An 18,706-nucleotide genomic window follows, 5' to 3' on the forward strand; every position below is an offset into this window, starting at 1 on the left:
AACTCATCAGGCCCCAAAGCATGTTATTCACATGTACAACCATTGCTTGTGCCAGTAGCCATCCCATTCCATGTGAATCCTGTAAGCAAATCTGAGTTTCCATCTAAATCCAGGTGAAACGTGCTTTTCTTTTCATCTTAGGTTTGTTCAACATGAAACCCTGATTAAAGCCTTTGGGCTGCAAACCCAGCCAGTGCAGAACTGGGAAAAGGTTGACACAAACCTGCGTGAGCCACAATAGTCAAGGGGTTGTGTGCTTTTTCTAAACCAATCTACTCAATGAAAATGGTAGGTAGCAGGTGCTCTGCAAAAGGTTTAGGAAAACCTCAGAATAAACAGCTCATCTGCCTGCAAAGAAATTTTATGTCAAAGTCAGGAATCTGGTGACTTACTATTCCTGAACTTCACACGTGAGTGACAGTAAGGACAAGCATATGGCTTTGGAAGAAGGTTCTTAACAGATTTTTTAGATCATAAGCACCTGCTTATGCTCAGTCTCTGGAGCCCCAGCTTCTTCAGACTTTCAGCAGTAACGTGAAGAGAAAGTGGCCTGCTTCTTCAAAACATTGGTCTGTTATTAAAATATGCCCATCACTGAGGCCAGACACACATATAAACTGCTCTCTGGCCATGATTTATGTCTGTCACGACTGACTCTTCCTATCTAGGTCTGGAAGGTTTCTTGATATTTCTTTAACCTACTACCAAATCAGTATTATTTTCTTAAAGGTTAATATTAACCTCCCTTGATCTCAAAGTAACATTTTAAGGAATTATTTTTTTTAATTGTGAACCATCTGCTTTCTATATCAAAATAGTAAAATGAGTGGCTCTAATTGTACAAAGTATCAAGGGCCAACACTGGATGCTTATGAAGCTAGAAGGACATTTTTTAAAGTAGCTTCAGAGTACAATGACATGAAAGAGCAATGCAGTTAAACAGCAGTCCTCATCTTTAAGGATTTACTAGGAACAATTTTCAGAGTGAAGGAGAAAATGAAGGAAACCTTAGAGGCAGTTTGAACCTCACGCCCACTACCCCACCCCCAGCACCACATTTGGATACTTAGCACTTGAAATGGAAAAATAAAGCCACAAAACCTAAGAAGGTGGGGAGAACACAAAACACAGCTGAGAGCGACAACTGATTGCAGAAACAAAGGAAGATGGACTCCTTCATCTAGTTAATTATAACTTGTCCCATGTTACTGGGCCCATGCTCTGAGGGTGTGCATGTGTACGTGGGTGTGCATGCACTGCTGAATTGCTCTGTTAAGGCGGGCAACCTCAGTATTTCCCTTTTAATGATGCTGCCAGATGATGAGCCCAAAAGCTCTTAACAAATGGGCAGAGAGACTGCCAGGCGGCAGCAGCAGCCCAGCTCTCCCCAGCGGCAGGCCTGCCCACAGAGGATCCTTTCCTGGGTATCAGGGTCCATGACCCATTCACACAATAACAGTGTCAGCTGCAAAGCGTGTCTGAGGCAGAACATCGTGCACTCTGGTCCAGGATAAACATGCAAATCCTTTACAGGAGAGCTGAAGCAAGAAGTCATAAAGAAATTATAAAACTGTGTCTACTATAGAGAATAGCAGTCTGATAAGTGATGGAGTCTGTTGTTTACACCTCCTTTCTTAACTTCCTAAAACTACTACTTCCTTAAGAAATAGGCACTTTTTTCTCCTCTGAGCCTCCTATCCCAGCTCCATCAGCAGTTCCTTTTCTAGTTAGGGAGGAGAGCTGACAAATCCCTTGTGTCCCACATGGTCCTTCTCAAAACAGGTATCTTGAGGGTTTCTAAAACCCAAAGACCAAGGAAGATTCCCTAAGAGTCCCCATGCACCAAAAAGAGGGCATTCCAGCAGGACCAAAGAATGAGATTCAGAGGAAGAAGCAAAACCCTTGTCTTGAGGGATTTGTAGAATGGATGAAGAGGAAAAATCATTCTGAGACATAGTTCAGACCTTTTACCTGCTAGACAGGTCAGCTTTGCCAAGAGGATGACCTGATTTCTTGGCTGCTGGCACACATGGTGCCTGTTTTTTATAACTGGGCAAAGCAGTAGCACAGGCTGGGGAGCAGTCATTTGTGTTTGATTCAAGCATGATATGCACAACAGCCAAGGGGCTCCTCACAGGCCCCAGCAGTAAGGCCAGCCGGGAGTGCAGTTTTGTTATTGTAGCCAGAGGCCCACTTCCAATCCAATTACACACAGCAGCTGTGCTAGATCCACTTTTCCATCCCCTTTGCTTCCTCTGCTATGTAATTCCAGGATAGCTTTTGTTATTATCGGAGGCAGTGAGTCAGGGTGAGTGGCACCTACTCTGAGTGATCAAAAGACTAAGAACATGAGGTGGAAGCCAAAAAGAAAGTCGTTTACCGCAACATCTATAGGCAGAAATAGTGATCAAACCATACTACCTCCTTTCCCCTGTGGCGGAAACGGTATTCTGACATTGCACATGGCCGATCCCTAGACATATTCACATAGGGAGGGCTACAAAGCCGGTAGTGTTTGAAAACATGAAAATAAATAGGCAAGTGTTTGCAAAGATGGCCACACACACAAGAGAAGGTGTGCAGGTGGCAAGACCTGAGGGTGAATGCATTTTATGGCTGACCCATAAGGAGATGTGTATCACTGCAAACCAGAGCACCTGATCAAGTAGGTGCACAAAGCGGGAAAAGAAGTCCTGTTAGGCATGGAATAGGATTGTTCACCTTGGAAAAGACATATCTGACAATATATATGATAGAGGTAAAATCCAAAATAATACAAAGCAGGTGAACAGGGAGTAATTTTTTCCTCTAGTTGTCAGAATGCAAGGAGTAGGAGTCATTGAATGAAATTCTCAAGTAACAGGCGTAAAAACAAGAGAAAGAAAGTACTTTCCACATTTGAATGATTAAACAATGGGACTCATTATCACAGGACATTGTGCAGGAAAAAATATACGTAGATTAAGAAAAACAAAGACTGGACATGTCCAAAGAAAATATGTCCATCAATGACTGTACAACATCATGATCTGGATGCAACATCAGGTCAGAAAGTCCTTAACACAGTGACTACCAGAAACCACAAATGCATATCAGGACAAGACTAACGCTAACATAGTTTCATAAACTTCATCCAAAGCATCTACTTTCATAAAAATAGGCTTCTGGGCTAGATAAATTCTTGTTCTGACCCCAGGGTTCACCATTGCCATGTGGTTGCAAATGGGCATACATGGAGCTGAAAACCATTCACTTTCAGTGCAAGAGAATCCAATTTGTGGACAGTGCCTGTGCAAAGGGCATGCAAGAATGAAAACAATGGTGGCATCTATGAAGAACAACATAAGCCTGTACAAACTGGTTTCAAACACCTGTGTGAGTGGCACTGTGTGGATTTTGCTGTCAGCTGTGCTCTTCTCTAGTATCTTCAGCAAATCAGAAACACCAGAGGGGCTGAAACACAGCTCCCTCATGTTCATGCACAAAAAGCAGAGTTCAGCTTCAAGGAAGCAGAAGCCAGCATACAGGTACTATGTAAATTATCCTATGACATAGAGTCCAGGAGACAGATTAAAACAGCAGCCCTGAAATGAAAAAGGGATAGAAGCATGAAAAGGTGGAGTTTGAGAGATTAAAGACCTGGATCAAAAAAGTGCTAGTATGCTTGTGCCTTCAAGGACCTCTGTATCCTTATAAAGGAGTTGTTTAGACAAACAAGGATTAATTTTTGCTCAGGGCCCCAGCTAACTAGGTCATTTCTACTGGGTCATGTTCATTCAGTTACATGCAAACTCTCGTCAGCAGTAAAATCATGACAGCAAAATGATTCATCTTTTAGCCTTCTCCCCATGAACATTTGAAGATCTCTCCCACAAAGGGGATAAACAAGGCATGAATAGGAGAAGCACTGTTTAAACTTTGACAATGCCAGGTATCAGTACCAGTCACCATAATACCAAGAACCCGTATTTAGTCCTTTCTCCTTCATATATTCTTCCACTTAAAAAAAAAAAAAAAAAAAAAAAAAAAGGCGAGACAGAAGCGTATCACTTGCTCCTTGATCTACTGGTCTTTTCCCAACAATCTCTCTTTCAGAACCTCAACCACTGGCACAGAGTAGAAAGGGGCAGATACTGTGCTGAGGTCCCAGGGGCATCCATTCTGGTCTGTGCTGCACACCACTCCCCAGCCAAGACACTTAACCCCTCTAAGAAAGCTCTTAACCTCCATAGTGTTCAGCCCAAGATTTCTAAGCATGTTGTGAAGGTGAAGTAAGGCTGCAGCTATAAGCCCAAAGGGAAAACTGAAGTACCAAAAGGAGAAGTTATTTCTTCTCTACATGACACAGGGAGTCAGTGACCCAGCTGAGCACAGACAGCAACCGTCCCAACTCCAAGGCCCTGCACTAAATACCTGATTTTGCTGCTTACAGTGTGGCATTATGTTGTGAGTCGGGGCATAACATCTGCAGGGCAGCTGGGCTTGATACCTGGAAAACTTCTTTCTCTTGTGAAATAAGCCAGGTGGCATCTTCAGTTTGCTCTTGAAATGAGTGTAGCACACCAGCCCCTGTTGCTGGAGTATCCCTTCTTCATAGAGACCTTGCAGCCAGGGAAGGCTCATACTACCTATTTCTGTTTACTTTGAACAAGACTGACTTCTTGGCACCTTGCAGAAATCACACCCAGCAGAGCCCCGTGCTGTGGTCCCCATTGCTGGCAGCCCCAGCCTATTCACAGCTACCTTCTCTTACTGGGAATTAGTTCTATCCAGTCTATTCAACAATAAAAAATACTCAGTTAATCAATGGGCTCTTTACAGCCCTTCTGCTGCCTGTGGGTAAATAGTTACTATTATCTCATAAAATCCCTAATTTGTCTTGCAAACAGTGGATGGTTAAAGTAACCATTCTGACAGGGGCCCAGGGCTCTGTCCTCACAATACAGACAGCTGGATGGCCAGAGAGGGAGAAAGCCGCTGCACAGCTGGGCAGAGGGGAAGCACACACCAAACCCTCCTGGTGGTCCCCATCACAGCCCAGCCACACAGCCATGTTAGTGCTCTCCCCAGGGGGAGCTGAGCAGAGGGATTAGACTGCCTAGGAGTAAACAGTTACAGAGCTCAATAATGAGATGTGGGTAATTGTCAAAGTGAAAGCATACAGATGAGTGTGAGAGCACACAGAGAAGAGCGTTCATATGTGATTAGAAATCCACGTGAGAAACCACACAGCAGTCCTGAGAATGAGAACGTGTGTATGAGAGAATAAAAAATGCACATCCAAGCGTATAAATTAGGAGAATATGAGGGCGGTGGGGCAGAAGAGCCTATTCAGAGAGCAGAAGGATGGACAGCACCAGGGTGTCCACAATAACAGCCGCGTGGTCCTGTCTTGGTTGTCCCACCTCTGCTGGGGCCCCTACTAGTGATGACATCGTCCCCTGCACACGGTACAGGCCTTAGAGATGGCCCTGATGTTGTTTAAGGCAACACTAGCCCATAGCATAGTATATTGAATCCTACTGGTAGGGCACAGGAAGGCCATGCCTTCTAAATTTAACCATCCTCTTCTGCCACAGACACCAACACCTTCAGAAGGTGATGGAGAGACCTGTGACCCCGAGCCTTTGGTGCATGTCCTGCCAGATCCTGGCAAGATGAGAGGAAACAGGAGTTCCTGGATACCTCAGACTGGGGCAGAGAAGGTACTTGTTCAGCCACATGGGTCACTGAAAAGATTCAATGTTATGGCTGACAGAGCCTTTTATTCCCAAGGCATGCCAGGCAACATTTGCCATTTGGCCACCTTCATCCTCATTGTTGCCAGCTGAGATGTGCACAGAACGCAACCTCAGCAGAACAAAAAGGGGTCTGATGAGGGAAGCCAAAAGGCTAAATACTAAATATGTAGGGGAATTACCTGAGTGGCTAGCCCTCACTGCATCTCGCCGGAGTGTTCTGCAAAATCTGATTATCCAAGTGTGGAAAAGAAGCAAGCTGAATGGAGACCTCATTCCAGGTTCAGGTTGGGTTTAGCAGAAGTTATGCAGAAAGCCGAGAAGGAAAAGGCCCTCAACTCTCCCACCATTCCACTCCAGCCAGGGCAATGCCAGATGCTTGCCTGGGCTTTCATTTCCATTTCACATAATGATAAACCAGGTGGAGCTGCCTGAGCATGAGGTAAAAATTAGTTTTTTAAGCTTCAGTGGCAACAGGATGTGGACTGCAGCATAAGGTGGTCTAGTTAGACTAATCCTTGTAGCTAAAGTTGGGGAACTCAGATCCTTTCAACAAGGAGAAAGCGATCTGGGGAGGGAGGTTTGGAGTTCTCTGTGGTAAAATACTTCCTTGTGGAAGAACTCTCCAAATAAACATGCATATAAAACACACATTCTTTTTTTTCTTTTAAATGAATCTTGGCACCCTGTCGGGGATTAAAGTTTTGATACCTAAGTAAAAGCACACATTCGCATTCGGCCAGAAACATACTCAATGATTTTTAAAACCTAAAATAAAACAACAACAAAAACCTCCTTGTTAGTGGAAATTAAACTCAACAGGTTATCAGTGGAACTAGCAAATGGAGTAGACTGCAGTAGGAGAAGGAAAATGACTGAACTAGATTTGTATGCCAGACTACACACGGAGGTACCAGAAATAAACTGTATATAATGCAGTCTTCAATGCCAGGTAATTAGTAATACAAGGCACCATTTTCCATGTAATTTTCATTCAGAAAACATCCCTTTAACTGACCAACACAATGTAATCTCTGAGGAAGGAAGTTTGTGACCTTTGCAACTATGAAGCCCTCCTTTTAGCAAAGACCTTGCAATCCAGACCCTGTGATGTCCAGTATGAAGATTTGTTCTATGTGCTCTCAAAAAGCAAGGTGAGATTTCTGTCCCTGGTAAGCGCCCACCACCACTCCTTAAAGAGCAGCCTTTCAGTTTAGCAAAGACCACACTTACCTGGAATATGATTGACATCTGTCGAGGTGTTTTCATGGCAAGCAGAAGGGAGAAAAGGAAAAAGAGAGAGAGAGAAGAGAGAAAAGCCATTAGAGATGCACACAGCAACTCAGCATCCTTGCATGGAAATCAATTTCATGCAAAACCAGAAGTAATTAGGTTTGTTTGAAGGCCACCCATCTGCAGCCAAGCACCCAGCCATGCAAGGGAGGAGGCACTGGCTCCCTCTCCACTGTGCATGTAAACGCGAATCCACCATCATATCTGTCCGGAGAGAGAGTTCCTGGAATCAGATAGAATCAAGCCATGTCAGTTCCTGTAAGAATATTGGTTAAAATATTCTACTGTTTGTCACACGCAAATGCAAAAGAAGGAAAGAAAAAAAAATAAATAACCTGCCTGTAGTAGGTTTCTGTTGCACATAAATTCAAGCAAGTTTTCAGAAAAAAGAAAAGAACCTGCTCCCCTTTTGCAAGGGGCCATGTGAATTTATGACCAGGTGTAAGACACTCAACATAGTCCCAAAGTGTAGAAAAGAGTCCATTCCTTTTCATTCCTCCTGCCCATAATTCCCAAACCAAGATCCTTCATTGCAGACAGCAGCAGGGTTGGGGGATAAGGAGTGCCAGAGGTTTGCACGTCCCACATGTTTTCTTTTCAAAAGATGCTGAACTCAGACCAAATATCATTCAGTATTTTTTCTCTTTGTGACATAAGACTGCTTTTCAGAATTGAACACATAAATCCCAAAATAAATTAGTCTGTTAAAAAAGAGAGGAGCAAGACTATATAAGTACCAATCACAGAAAACGCATATCTTTGAATGAAGTGTGTCTTTTAGGCAGAGCCCACCAACCCAAGAATGTACTTTAAAAAAATGTCTCTCATAACATTTTTAGTATCTCAAGTTTAGTCTAGCTCTGAATAGCTACACTTATCACAGCACCATGAGGGAGAAACCCCTGAAATCTCATGGGATTAGACTAGATCAATATTTTCCTTCCAATTCAGCCCTCCCAAATAAAAAATGAACTTGTTCGAGGAAAGAGTGGGGCCAAGTCCATAGGTGGCATTCTTCCCTGGAGGCCTGCACCTTGCCCAGGAGTTGTGCAGCTGCAGTTACCATCTTTCAAGTAAGACTTCAAAGCAATACATGAATGATTCGGACTACTACAGGTCCTGGACCACTTCTCCCACAAGTCTAGGAGCATGACATGCTGGGTACTTTAGCTACACACTAAGGTCTAAGAATGTATTCTCCTTCCCTGAATATCTCCTCCAATTTCCATCGGTATTCCCCCTTCCTGTCCAAACTAGCTATGTTGCTGTGAAACCAGTGCCACTTGTCTTCCTGAAACTTTTGTCATTTCAGTGCTGAGCGAGTGATTCTTGTTCATGTTGCTTTTTGTTTATCACTTTGTAATGGCTCCGGAGTCATTTCAGGAAGAGTCCCTGTCGTACATCAAGCCATCCTTCCCTAAGGAGGTAATAACCCAAATAACACAATGAACAAAGAGAGGAGGGACTTCCATCAACTCATTTAATTTCCATAGTTTCTACTAAACTTATATGTCAAATCTGATGAGTGTTATTTGTTGCCTTTCCTCTTTTAACACATAACTGTATCTAAGAAGTGGTGTCCTGGCATGCAAGACTGGAAGGACACCTAGCACTGAAAGTTTGGCTGAAAGTAATGATTTTTAGGTAGGAAGAACACAAGTGATGGGCAGCAATGCACATGCTGAGGATGGCAGGCAAAAGGAGGTGAGAGCAGGGGCAGAAGGAAGAAGCGGACACTTGAACATCACTGCAGAATGCCAAAGAATTTACAAGTCCACAGCTAGGACGTGAGTTGGGTTGTTGCTTGAGAAAATCAGTGGCAATCAGAGAAGAAGATGATACATATCAGAAGAGGAAGAAGGAAGAGCTGTAAAGTACGGCAAATGTTTCTGATAATCCAGCAGCTGCCCCAAAACCTAATCTAAGCAGGCATAAAGCTCTAGACCCATGTTGTTCTCTCAGCCTCCCTGCATGCCCAACGAAGGAGTGGGCACGGCTGCAGCCCAGGCTACCTCAGGCGCCCAGGAACAGCAGGCGGCCTCACCAGGGCGTTTGTGCTCCAGCAGGAAATCTGTGGGTTGTTTAGGGAATAAAAAGGATCAGCAAATAGAAAGGGCAAAGGAAAGAGCTAACCAAGGGTGAGCAAAGGATAAACACATTAAGCAAATAAGAGAAGAGGCACTGGCCTGTAACTGATACACTGCTTGAAATAATACCTATTTAACTGTGCGTGAATTAAACAGGTCATGAAGCTGTTAAAAAGGGGAACAATGAAGTGTTAAGAGCTACACAAGCATCTCTAAGATGTAGTGTCTCAATGGCAAGTAACAGGGGGGCAGACAGCAAGAGGATTTCCATTTACCCCTATTTTTTGTTGCAATGTCCCTAAGAGCAGGCATCCTCGATCCTGACTGGTTTTATGCTTAGCTTTCTTTTTGCTGTATCTTTTTTGGAAAGTCTCCACCCAACACAATTTCTGCATATACTAGTTGCATCATAAAAGTTATTGTTTGCATCTCCAAGGCACTTTTGCAGTATTTACCTATGTGACAGCCTAGGTCATTAGTGTTACTTTCCCATACCAAATACAAAGGGAGTTTCTTGTATTGCAGACACCCCCCCATGTGGTATCTGCTGGCAAATGCTGATTTTCAAATGGCGAAAGTACTTGTTTTTTTGTTTTAAACGACACATGAGAAAGCACTGCTTTCTTTGCAAAGACAAAAACAGCATATAGCCAGTCAGCCTTCACAAAAGACCCTACAATAAATACCACTGCGGCATACAGTTGAAATTGCCATGCTAAGTCCTCACAGAAAACCCTCTAACAACTCTGCAGTGTGGTGTGCTGCTCCACTGTGGTGCACAATTAAAACTCTAGTTGTGTATATCAACAAAAGAAACCCTTAGTTAGAAACCTCCCATGCAGTACCTTATGGCTGGTGGCTCCACAATTAGAAGAAACCTAATGCCTCAAGAAAGGCAGAAGATAGAGAAGGCAAATAGGCAGAGTGACTAGATGTGGGGAGCTGAGTTGACTGTCTTTCAATCTCTCATCTGAGACGTTCTCTCAGATTCTCTTCATGTTTTTCTGATTTGATTTTAAAGCAACTGTTTAAAACACGTCCCCACTCTCTTCCTCTTCCATCAGCACTATTGTCCTTGCCCCACAGGGACCTACTAACTGCCACAGGGACTGAGGAGGTACAGCATTCCCCCATTAAACAGGAAGCCTGCAGAACCCATGACTAACACCAAAACCAGAGACCATGGGACTTACTGCCATGCAGACGGAGGTTTCTCCACTTTCTCTAGCTCAGAGTACTTCAAACACAGAAAGGTCTGCCCCTTCACAAAAGACAAGGCAGAGTTTACTTTATCCTATACACAAAAGTACATTTATTGTGCCTTTGTAGAGGGCTGAGCTGCAAGCTGGTGTTGTTTGCTTTTATTCTTTGATGCTAATAGCTGGGTTGAAAGAGGGATCAGCAGGGCTGCTGCCTTTGTCTGGTGCAGCCTCAGCCATCTGGGTGAGGTAGAAGGGGAAGGAGGAAGATGAAGGGGAGCGGAAGGAACAAAGCAAACATTATTATAGCTCAGATCATTCCCATGCCTGTAGAGGAAACATCTGAGGTATTTTTAATTCTAACATTTTTAACAAGAAATTTAGCAATAAGGGAAGGTGTCATGAGGGTGCACTTCTCTCTCCAACTGGAAGCCAGGGACAGCACACACTTTCTGTGCACACCAGCCCTACCAGTACACATCAACTTGAGCTGAAGAGACCTGCTTTTGTTCCCATCACCATGGGCCAATCAATCTTGTCCCCTCCTTTGATGGGCTGTGGACACCCGTCTGGTGCCAGCCAAACTGAGAGCCCCTGACTGAATTCACACATCACAAATCACTGTCAGATGGGAGCATCCTAGGCTAAGTGGAAATAAGCTCCTAGAGGAGAACAGCACTGTCTTGTACTACAAGTCCCTCAAGCTCACTGGCATCCCCCTCCAGGGCTCTCTGGTTACCCTCTCTCTGAACATCAGTGTGTGGAGAGGACTGCGGAGCAGGCAGAAACTGGAGAGAGGAGGAGGGCATCTTTTGTCATAAGAGACCCACACCCCAATAAGAGGAGATCCTGCCTTTAGACAAGAAAAAGACCTTATTCCGAAGCTCACTCAGTTACCAACACCTAAAAAAGCAGATTGGGCTCTCATCATGCTGCAAATACAGCAAATGGATATACGTACAATTTCACCGGCAGGAGCATGACTGGTTGGCAATTCTCAGTCACTTTGACTTACTGATATATATGAAAACAGTTCAGATTGATGCATTTAAGGCAGCCTGTGAAACTATTCAAAAGATACATGATGAGCCAGCCTGGACTCCCATGGTATGGTAGTAAGAGATGCTGGTGACTCAGAACCAGGTGATTTTCTCTTAACTGAGCTCTGATACAACATTTTAACAATAGGATGAAGAGCTGCATTTTGGCTGAGCTGGAAACCCCTCAAATTGCAATGAGCAAAGGCTTCATTAATTTGATACTTCATCAAACAGAGTGTTAATTCCAAATGCTGATTTGGCAAGTGGTCTCGTTCCATCCTAACCTGGTCTGTCAAAGTAAAGGTAAAAATATCATCTTACTTCACCTCCTATGCCAAGCTGTGGGGCACCACTGTTGTTGGTGCAAAACTGTACAGAATCCTTGTCTTTCTCTTCAGGAAACAGTGGTTCAAATCCAGCTGGGAGGCTTACAGCACCATAAAAAGAAATAGCATTGACATTGTATAAATAGCTTCTAACAATAAACTGCTTGGGTAAAGATGGCCTCGGTAATGAGATCAGTTCCAAGCACAACGTCCTTGTAGTGTCCATGTTCACACAGGAGATGGGCATCTTTAAGATTGCTGTATTTATGGTTAACTAGGTTAAAATCTTGGCTCCATTACATTCATAGAAGACTTGACAGTTACTTTGATAGTGTCGTTATTTCATCCCTCATATTTACTAAACATCTTTTCTCTTACTCTGGTACCAGGCCCAGTCCCTGGTGTCTTTCCACTGATTCCAATGGAACTGCCACAGAAATAGTTTTAACCAATTCTATTTAATTTGCTAAACATTTAGGATACTGAAACAAATCCAAGACCACTTGAGCCTATGATGTCTGTCACTGAGCTGCACACTGGGATCATGAAGAACTTCACAATACTAGCAGGTGTAGGCCTTATTGTCTCACTCCAGAAGAATAGGACCCTGTAATTTGTGTTAATGGAGTGTTGAACACTTCTGATTTTATTCAGTAGAGACAAGTGGTGACACATACACAAACAAGTTCATTACAATCAATTACATTTCTCTATGTCCTTTGTCCTAAGGGATCTCTTAGGCTTCAATCTCTTGGGAATAGTATTCACTTGATATGTTGCATAGAATTGCAGACATTTGTGGTACTGTGCAAAGAGCTAATACTTGGGATCCCAAAGCACTTATTAGCTGTGAATATAGGAATCATTCATCCAGTACTGAAATGCAGCCAGCTCTGAAGTGAAAGAGACAGATGTTTAACAGCCTATAGGAATGCCATACAGCAGTTTAGCCTGTCAGAGTTAGAACAACAAGAACTACTTAAAAGGCAGAATGAAACCTTATTCTAACTTGGCTGATTCTGCTAAAAGTGCCATGTGATTTTAAAGCACTTCTGATTTAAATGAGGTGAAGAGATTTGATTTGAAATCTTATCTGGATGATTAACAGTGATTTGATGTTTCCAATGCTCTTCTCCATACTCTGTGCATTCATGTCATGGGCAGCCTGCCCTCTCCACAGGGTCAGACGTGAGACGTGCCCGAGTGTGTCATTCTCCAAAGCAGGGGTGTCAAACTCATTTTCACCGGGGGGCGCATCAGCCTCGCAGGAGTAGTAACTACTCCTACATTTATACACTCCTAAAATTACATTCAGCCCTTTGAAGGCAAGCACAAGGCTGATGTGGCCCCCAGTGAAAATGAGTTTGACGTCCCTGCTCTAAAGTGTATGAAGTTTGAGTGGATCCTACCTATACTAAAGAAAATGGACCCTTTACCTCAAGGGGCCAAGCTTTCTCCTCTCAGACAACCAAGATACTGAGGCAGAGTGTGAGCTTTAGCTAGCTGGGGAGAGATTTGCAAGCAACTATGGGTTCACTGCAATTGCCTGGCCATTTAGAAAAGCACTTTCATATCAACATGGTATAGACGGATTAAGTATGCCTGCTGCTTTCAGAAACCAATGCATAGAGTTACTTAGCTCCAGTAGAAGTAAAAAACAACCAAAAAAACTTAGATAAATGAATTCATAATAATCCCTCTAATTAACCCTGTGCAATTGCTATTCTTAGATAAAGCTGCTTGCTGATTTCACGGCTTTCAGTGAAAGTACCATCCCCTCCTACACATCCCAACAAATATGCTCATGAATGTTCCTCAGGGCCCTGGCTACATTGCTGTGGAAAAAGCCAATAGTTTTGTAGCCTACTCCTAGCAAAAATCCAACCAGAACTTAGTTACTCAATGCCCTCCAAGCAATCTGTCGATCTTCACTTAAGCTGCCTAGATACATTGCCTGAGGTCTCCACGGTGAGGCTCCTTCCTATGATTCTATCCTAGGTGCCTGGGAACTGGAGGAAAAGGAGGATTTGCTCCCTGCTGTTTTGCACAGCACCTCAGCACGAGTCCATTCAGCCAGTTGTGTCCATGGTCTTGTGAAGCACAGGAAGATGCCCAGCTGTGTAACTTCTGAAGGGCAGGTGCAAGCAAAAAGAAACAAAGTGTCCTCTGTATTCACCATAGATAGAATGACAAGAAACTTATGATGCAGAAAGGGAAGTTTGGATTTAATGTTAGAAAAAATTAGTAGCAACAGGGTAGTGAGGCTCTAGAATAGCTTGGCTACTGGGAGTTAGCCACCAGCATTGGAGACTATTGAGAAAAGGTTAAAGTATTTCTCATTAATTTTTCAGATACGCCTGATCTTGTCTTGGAAAGACTAGTTAGCCCTTGAGACTTCTTCCAATCCCATTTTCTGTAATTTTATTATTCTAATTCAAAACGCACTCCCCCCTGACAATCCCGTCAGTAACAGCTGCCAGGAACCAGAAGCTGAAAGCTTCAGTAATGGAGCAGGGCAGACACCAAGGCCAAGCCTCTGACAGCAGCCAAGCACATTACTCAGGAAAGAGTCGAAAGGAACTGCGAAGATTTCCAGTACCGTTATTAACAGCTTCCAGCAATGAGAGACTGGTGGAGGTTGCACCATGACCAAAATGTTTAACAGCCTGGATGGACTCTTCCCTCCTTGAATGTGGCTGGTCTCTTCTGGAAGCAGAATTTGTGCAGTGTGAAACAGTATTTTTGTTTGTTCATTTAAAACCTGCAGAAGAATATGTCATGCTGGGCATCCCCTACCTGTTGCTTTATAAAAGATTATGAATAAACATTCATTATTCAGCATGACGACAGCACTCTTAGTTATAACTATCTACCTCACCTCCTGCTTTAGCCATTTCTTTTCTAAATTGAAGAGCGCCAGTCCATCAAGACCCTCTGCATATGGCAGCCATTCTGTGCCTACAGGGAAAAGAGAACTAGGTCATCTTGAGCAGGACCAGTTTTGAATTTTATTCTTGGGTTAGTTGTACCAGGACATTTGTGCAACTGGTATATTTTAGCACACGTCTAAACCCGTTGGAAGCCTGTCCCTCCCCTAAGGGCATGCACTCAACCTGGCTAAAAATCCAATGAGAAGCTATTACGCTTTTCAGAAACACAGGCTGACAAGTTTATGAATAAGAAATACAGACTGTGCTTGAACAAATCAGGCCAAGAGCACTGTACCTCTCTGGAGATCCTTGTTCCTCACCAGGGCCTGGTGCAGATCCAGACCCCCATCTTCTCTTTCTGCTTAGCAGTATCACACACAGCCCTATAAAGAGCACTCATCTGCCTAGAATTCACTTGCAACATTTGGGCCCAGAACAGCCTATAGCTCCTGTGAAAGAGGAATACATACCAGAGGACAAACAAAGTTTTTTCATAGGAAAACATGGACACTCTGATAGTGTGTGCCCACGTTATGCACGTGCAGTACACAGTCTCCTCCACAAACACTATGATTTGTCATTCATTGTTCCACGCAAATAGCAAAAGCCACCGTATGGTTCATCATGCTACGTACTAGAAGTGCCAAAGCTTTTTTCACCTAAGTGGCCACTCACAGAAAACAGGGGGATTAAATAACTTTCCTGCCTTTAGCTACGATATTTGGGACCACTGTTTATACACCATTCATATATTAGGAGCAGTAGCAGGGTTACATCGAAAGTTGTTTTTGCATTTTCATTGGTCATCTTCAGTGGTAAAAAAAGGATGATTTCTCTTTCCCTCCCAGCTTGGATGAAACAAGGACCTATGACTTCCTAAAATCATACATTGCTTTTATTTCTGCCTGTTTTTCCACACTTCTGTAACATTACCTAGGCATCTCTGTACCTGCTTCCATGCAAACACTTATGGCTGGAAACTCCTACCCTCATCCAAATTTCCTTTCAAGGTGAGAAAGCCTCATGCTTTGCAAAGTGTTTCAAAAACTACTTGAAAGAGTTACATTCTCATAGACAGCTGCTTCCTCACGTTCTAACTACAGTTGAAACTAGCTTCCAAGCCAAATTTTCTCTTGACTTTAACGAGGACTAAATCAACCAATGTGACACTTCAGTGACTGCATCATATCATAGCGAGAGATGTTCTTGTAAGCTGGAGGTGACTCACACAACAGATCTTAGGGATATAGAAGCCAGTTTATCTACAATGGCCCTCCTATTTGAATTGATTTGGGCATCAGGAAAGCATAGCAACTGATGGATCTCCCTAAATGAAATACCCTCTCTGCCAGGAAGGCCTTCCCTGGATTCACCAACGTAGCTACTTCTTCTCAGATCTCTCAGATCCAGAATGCTAGATGGTTATCTAGACATAAAGATGACAGGGAGCTTGCTGATGACAACGCACAACAGTGGACTTTCCTATGCTGACCACCAGAAAAATTAACCTAATTTTGAGCAGTCTGGTGGCCTGCAATAAAACGAATGAGCCATGTGACCCAAGAAGCTAAAACTAGTTTCACTGCAAGCACTCTGCTATCTGCTCAAAGTACTGAAATCAGGCCCTTGATGTTTCACATTTGTCTGTGTCACCTGCAAGACTGACACAGAGACTGGAAACCAGGACATTGCCAACCTTATGTCACAGAAAGAGGGTACCTCTCCTTCTGTTGAGCAAGAACCTGCAAAGATGCTGAATATTATCAGCTTTATCTTGTTCTCAGACCATCACCATGACAGCTACCAAAGGCGTTTTCTATCCCCAAATACATTGCAAATTGTGCTGCCTCCATTCTTCTCTTACCATCCAAAAAATGATGGATGGAAGTGAAATTTGGGCATATTCCTTGCGACATATGCAACACTGAGGATGTTCAATAAACACTAAAAAAAAAAAAAAAGAAAATAACAGAAAAAGCACTTAATACATGGAGATTTGGAAAAAAAGTGGTAAGCACAGAAAGGGCTCATTAAGCCTATGAAGTGGCCCAAGCTATAATCTATTTGCTGTACCCAGTCTTGGAATTAATAAAACAAATCCTTCCATAAGTCTGACAGAGTTATTAGAGAATGCTAATATTCCCCTCAGAGCAATCTGAAGAAGCAGAGCTGGATCCACAGAAGGCTGTGACTAGCCTAGCCAGGCAAGGGTGGGAGAGGGACACCCTCCTCCAAATCCACCTGACTCCCATTGTCAGCACTGCTTACCCCTACCCAGCCTGCTTTGGAAAGAGTCAGAGGCTGCAGAACACGGAGGGAAATTGCAAGGAGGAAAACTCCCCACCCTCACTTCTGCTGCCAATCTGATCTTACATGAGGCACGAAGAAAGATGCTGCTCCACTGGTTGAGCTCTGTGCTATCTGAGCCCTTCCCTGCTCACAGCAGGCCTGGGTGCCAGGCCACAGCAAGGAGGACATCTCGTACCAGTGGCCTGAGGGACCACCACCTGAGCTCTGAAAAGCAGCAGCTTGTGCAGCCTTGGAGGGCAAGAAAAACTCTTTTGCCCGGTTACACCCGGCTCTTACTAGTGCCATATGCTACCACTCCTTGAGCTGCATTGTGGCATCCCAAAACAGAAAGGACATAATACATCCATCTGTAAGGCACACAGACAGCTCACAGAAATTATGGGTGGTAAATTAACGGCACAGGTTTCCCAGAGAGGTGGTAGGTGCCCCATTCCTGGAAACATTCAAGGATAGGCTGGATGATACTCTGAGCAACCTCATCTAGTTGAAGATGTCCCAGCTCATTGCAGGCAGGGCAGACTAGGTGACATTTGAAGATCATTTCCAACCCAAACTATTCTTTGATTCTATAATTCTGTGAAATCAAGAGGTGGCATTTGCATTAAAAGGGACCTCTAGCAGGCTCCACCCAGTAACCCAGGTACTGTATCTTCACTGTCATGGTAACTCTTTGTTGGAAAGTGTAAGTAGAATTATTAGCCTTTCACCACTGAATCTAATTCATGTGATATTTCACACCTCCCTAAAATTCCTGAGATCATCACAGAATCACAGAATGGTTATGTTTGGAAGGAACCTCTGGAGCTCATCTAGTCCAACCCACCTGCTAAAGCAGGTTCACCTAGAGCAGATTGCACAGGAATGCGTCCAGGTGGGGTTTGAGTGTTTCTAGAGAAGGAGACGCCACAACCTCTCTGGGCAGCCTGTTCCAGTGCTCTGGCACCCTCAAAGTAAAAAAGTTTCTCCTCATATTCAGATGGAGCCTCCTATGCTTCAGTCTGTGCCCATTGCCCCTCAACCTATCATTGGGCACCACTGAAAGGAGTGTGGTCCCATCCTCTTGACACCCACTCTTGAGATATTAATAAACATTGATGAGATCCCCTCTCAGCCTTCTCATCTCCAGGTTGAACAGACCCAACTCTCTCAGTCTCTCCTCATAAGAAAGATGCTCTAGGCCCCTAATCATCTTCCTAGCCTGCCACTGGACTTCCTCCAGTAATTCCTTGCCCTTCCTAAACTGGGGAGCCCAGAACTGGACTCAGTACTCCAGATGCGGCCTCACCAGGGCAGAGTAGAGGGGGAAGAGAACCTCCCTCAACCTGCTGGTCACACTCTTCTTAATGCATCCCAGGATACCATACAAGGGCACATTGTTGACTCATGGTCAATCTGTTGTCGACAAGAACTCCCAAGTCCTTCTCTGTAGTGCTGCTTTCCAGAAGGTCCACCCCTAACCTGTAGTGGTGCCTGGAGTTATTCCTCCCCAGGTGCAGGACTCTATACTTGCCCTTGTTGAACTTCATTAGGTTCTTCTCTGCCCAGTCGTCCAGCCTGTCCAGGTCTTGCTGAATGGCAGCACAGCCTTCGGGTGTGTCAGCCCTTCCTCCCAGTTTGGTATCATCAGCAAACTTGCTGAGGGTGCACTCAGTCTCTTCATCCAGGTCATTGATTAACAGGTTGAACAGGACTGGACCTAACATCGGCCCCTGGGGAACTCCACTAACTACAGGCCTCCAACCAGACTTTGCACCATTGATCACAACCCTCAGCTCTGCCATCC

The 18,706-nt window shown here is 44.0% G+C and overlaps 1 protein-coding gene across 4 annotated transcripts in view; it reads right to left on the reverse strand.

The window, feature by feature from the left end:
- The window catches only part of NRXN3 (neurexin 3), a 984,867-nt gene that overhangs the window by 942,334 nt on the left and 23,827 nt on the right, over window positions 1-18,706 (reverse strand). For all 4 annotated transcript variants that reach the window (XM_065635027.1, XM_065635026.1, XM_065635029.1 and 1 more), the window contains exon 2: window positions 6,972-6,989. In XM_065635027.1, the coding sequence (XP_065491099.1) occupies window positions 6,972-6,989 (18 nt within the window). The remainder of the gene's footprint in view (window positions 1-6,971; window positions 6,990-18,706) is intronic.

This window comes from Caloenas nicobarica, chromosome 5 (genome assembly GCF_036013445.1).
Source record: "Caloenas nicobarica isolate bCalNic1 chromosome 5, bCalNic1.hap1, whole genome shotgun sequence".
In the NCBI taxonomy this organism is placed as follows: Eukaryota; Metazoa; Chordata; class Aves; order Columbiformes; family Columbidae; genus Caloenas; species Caloenas nicobarica.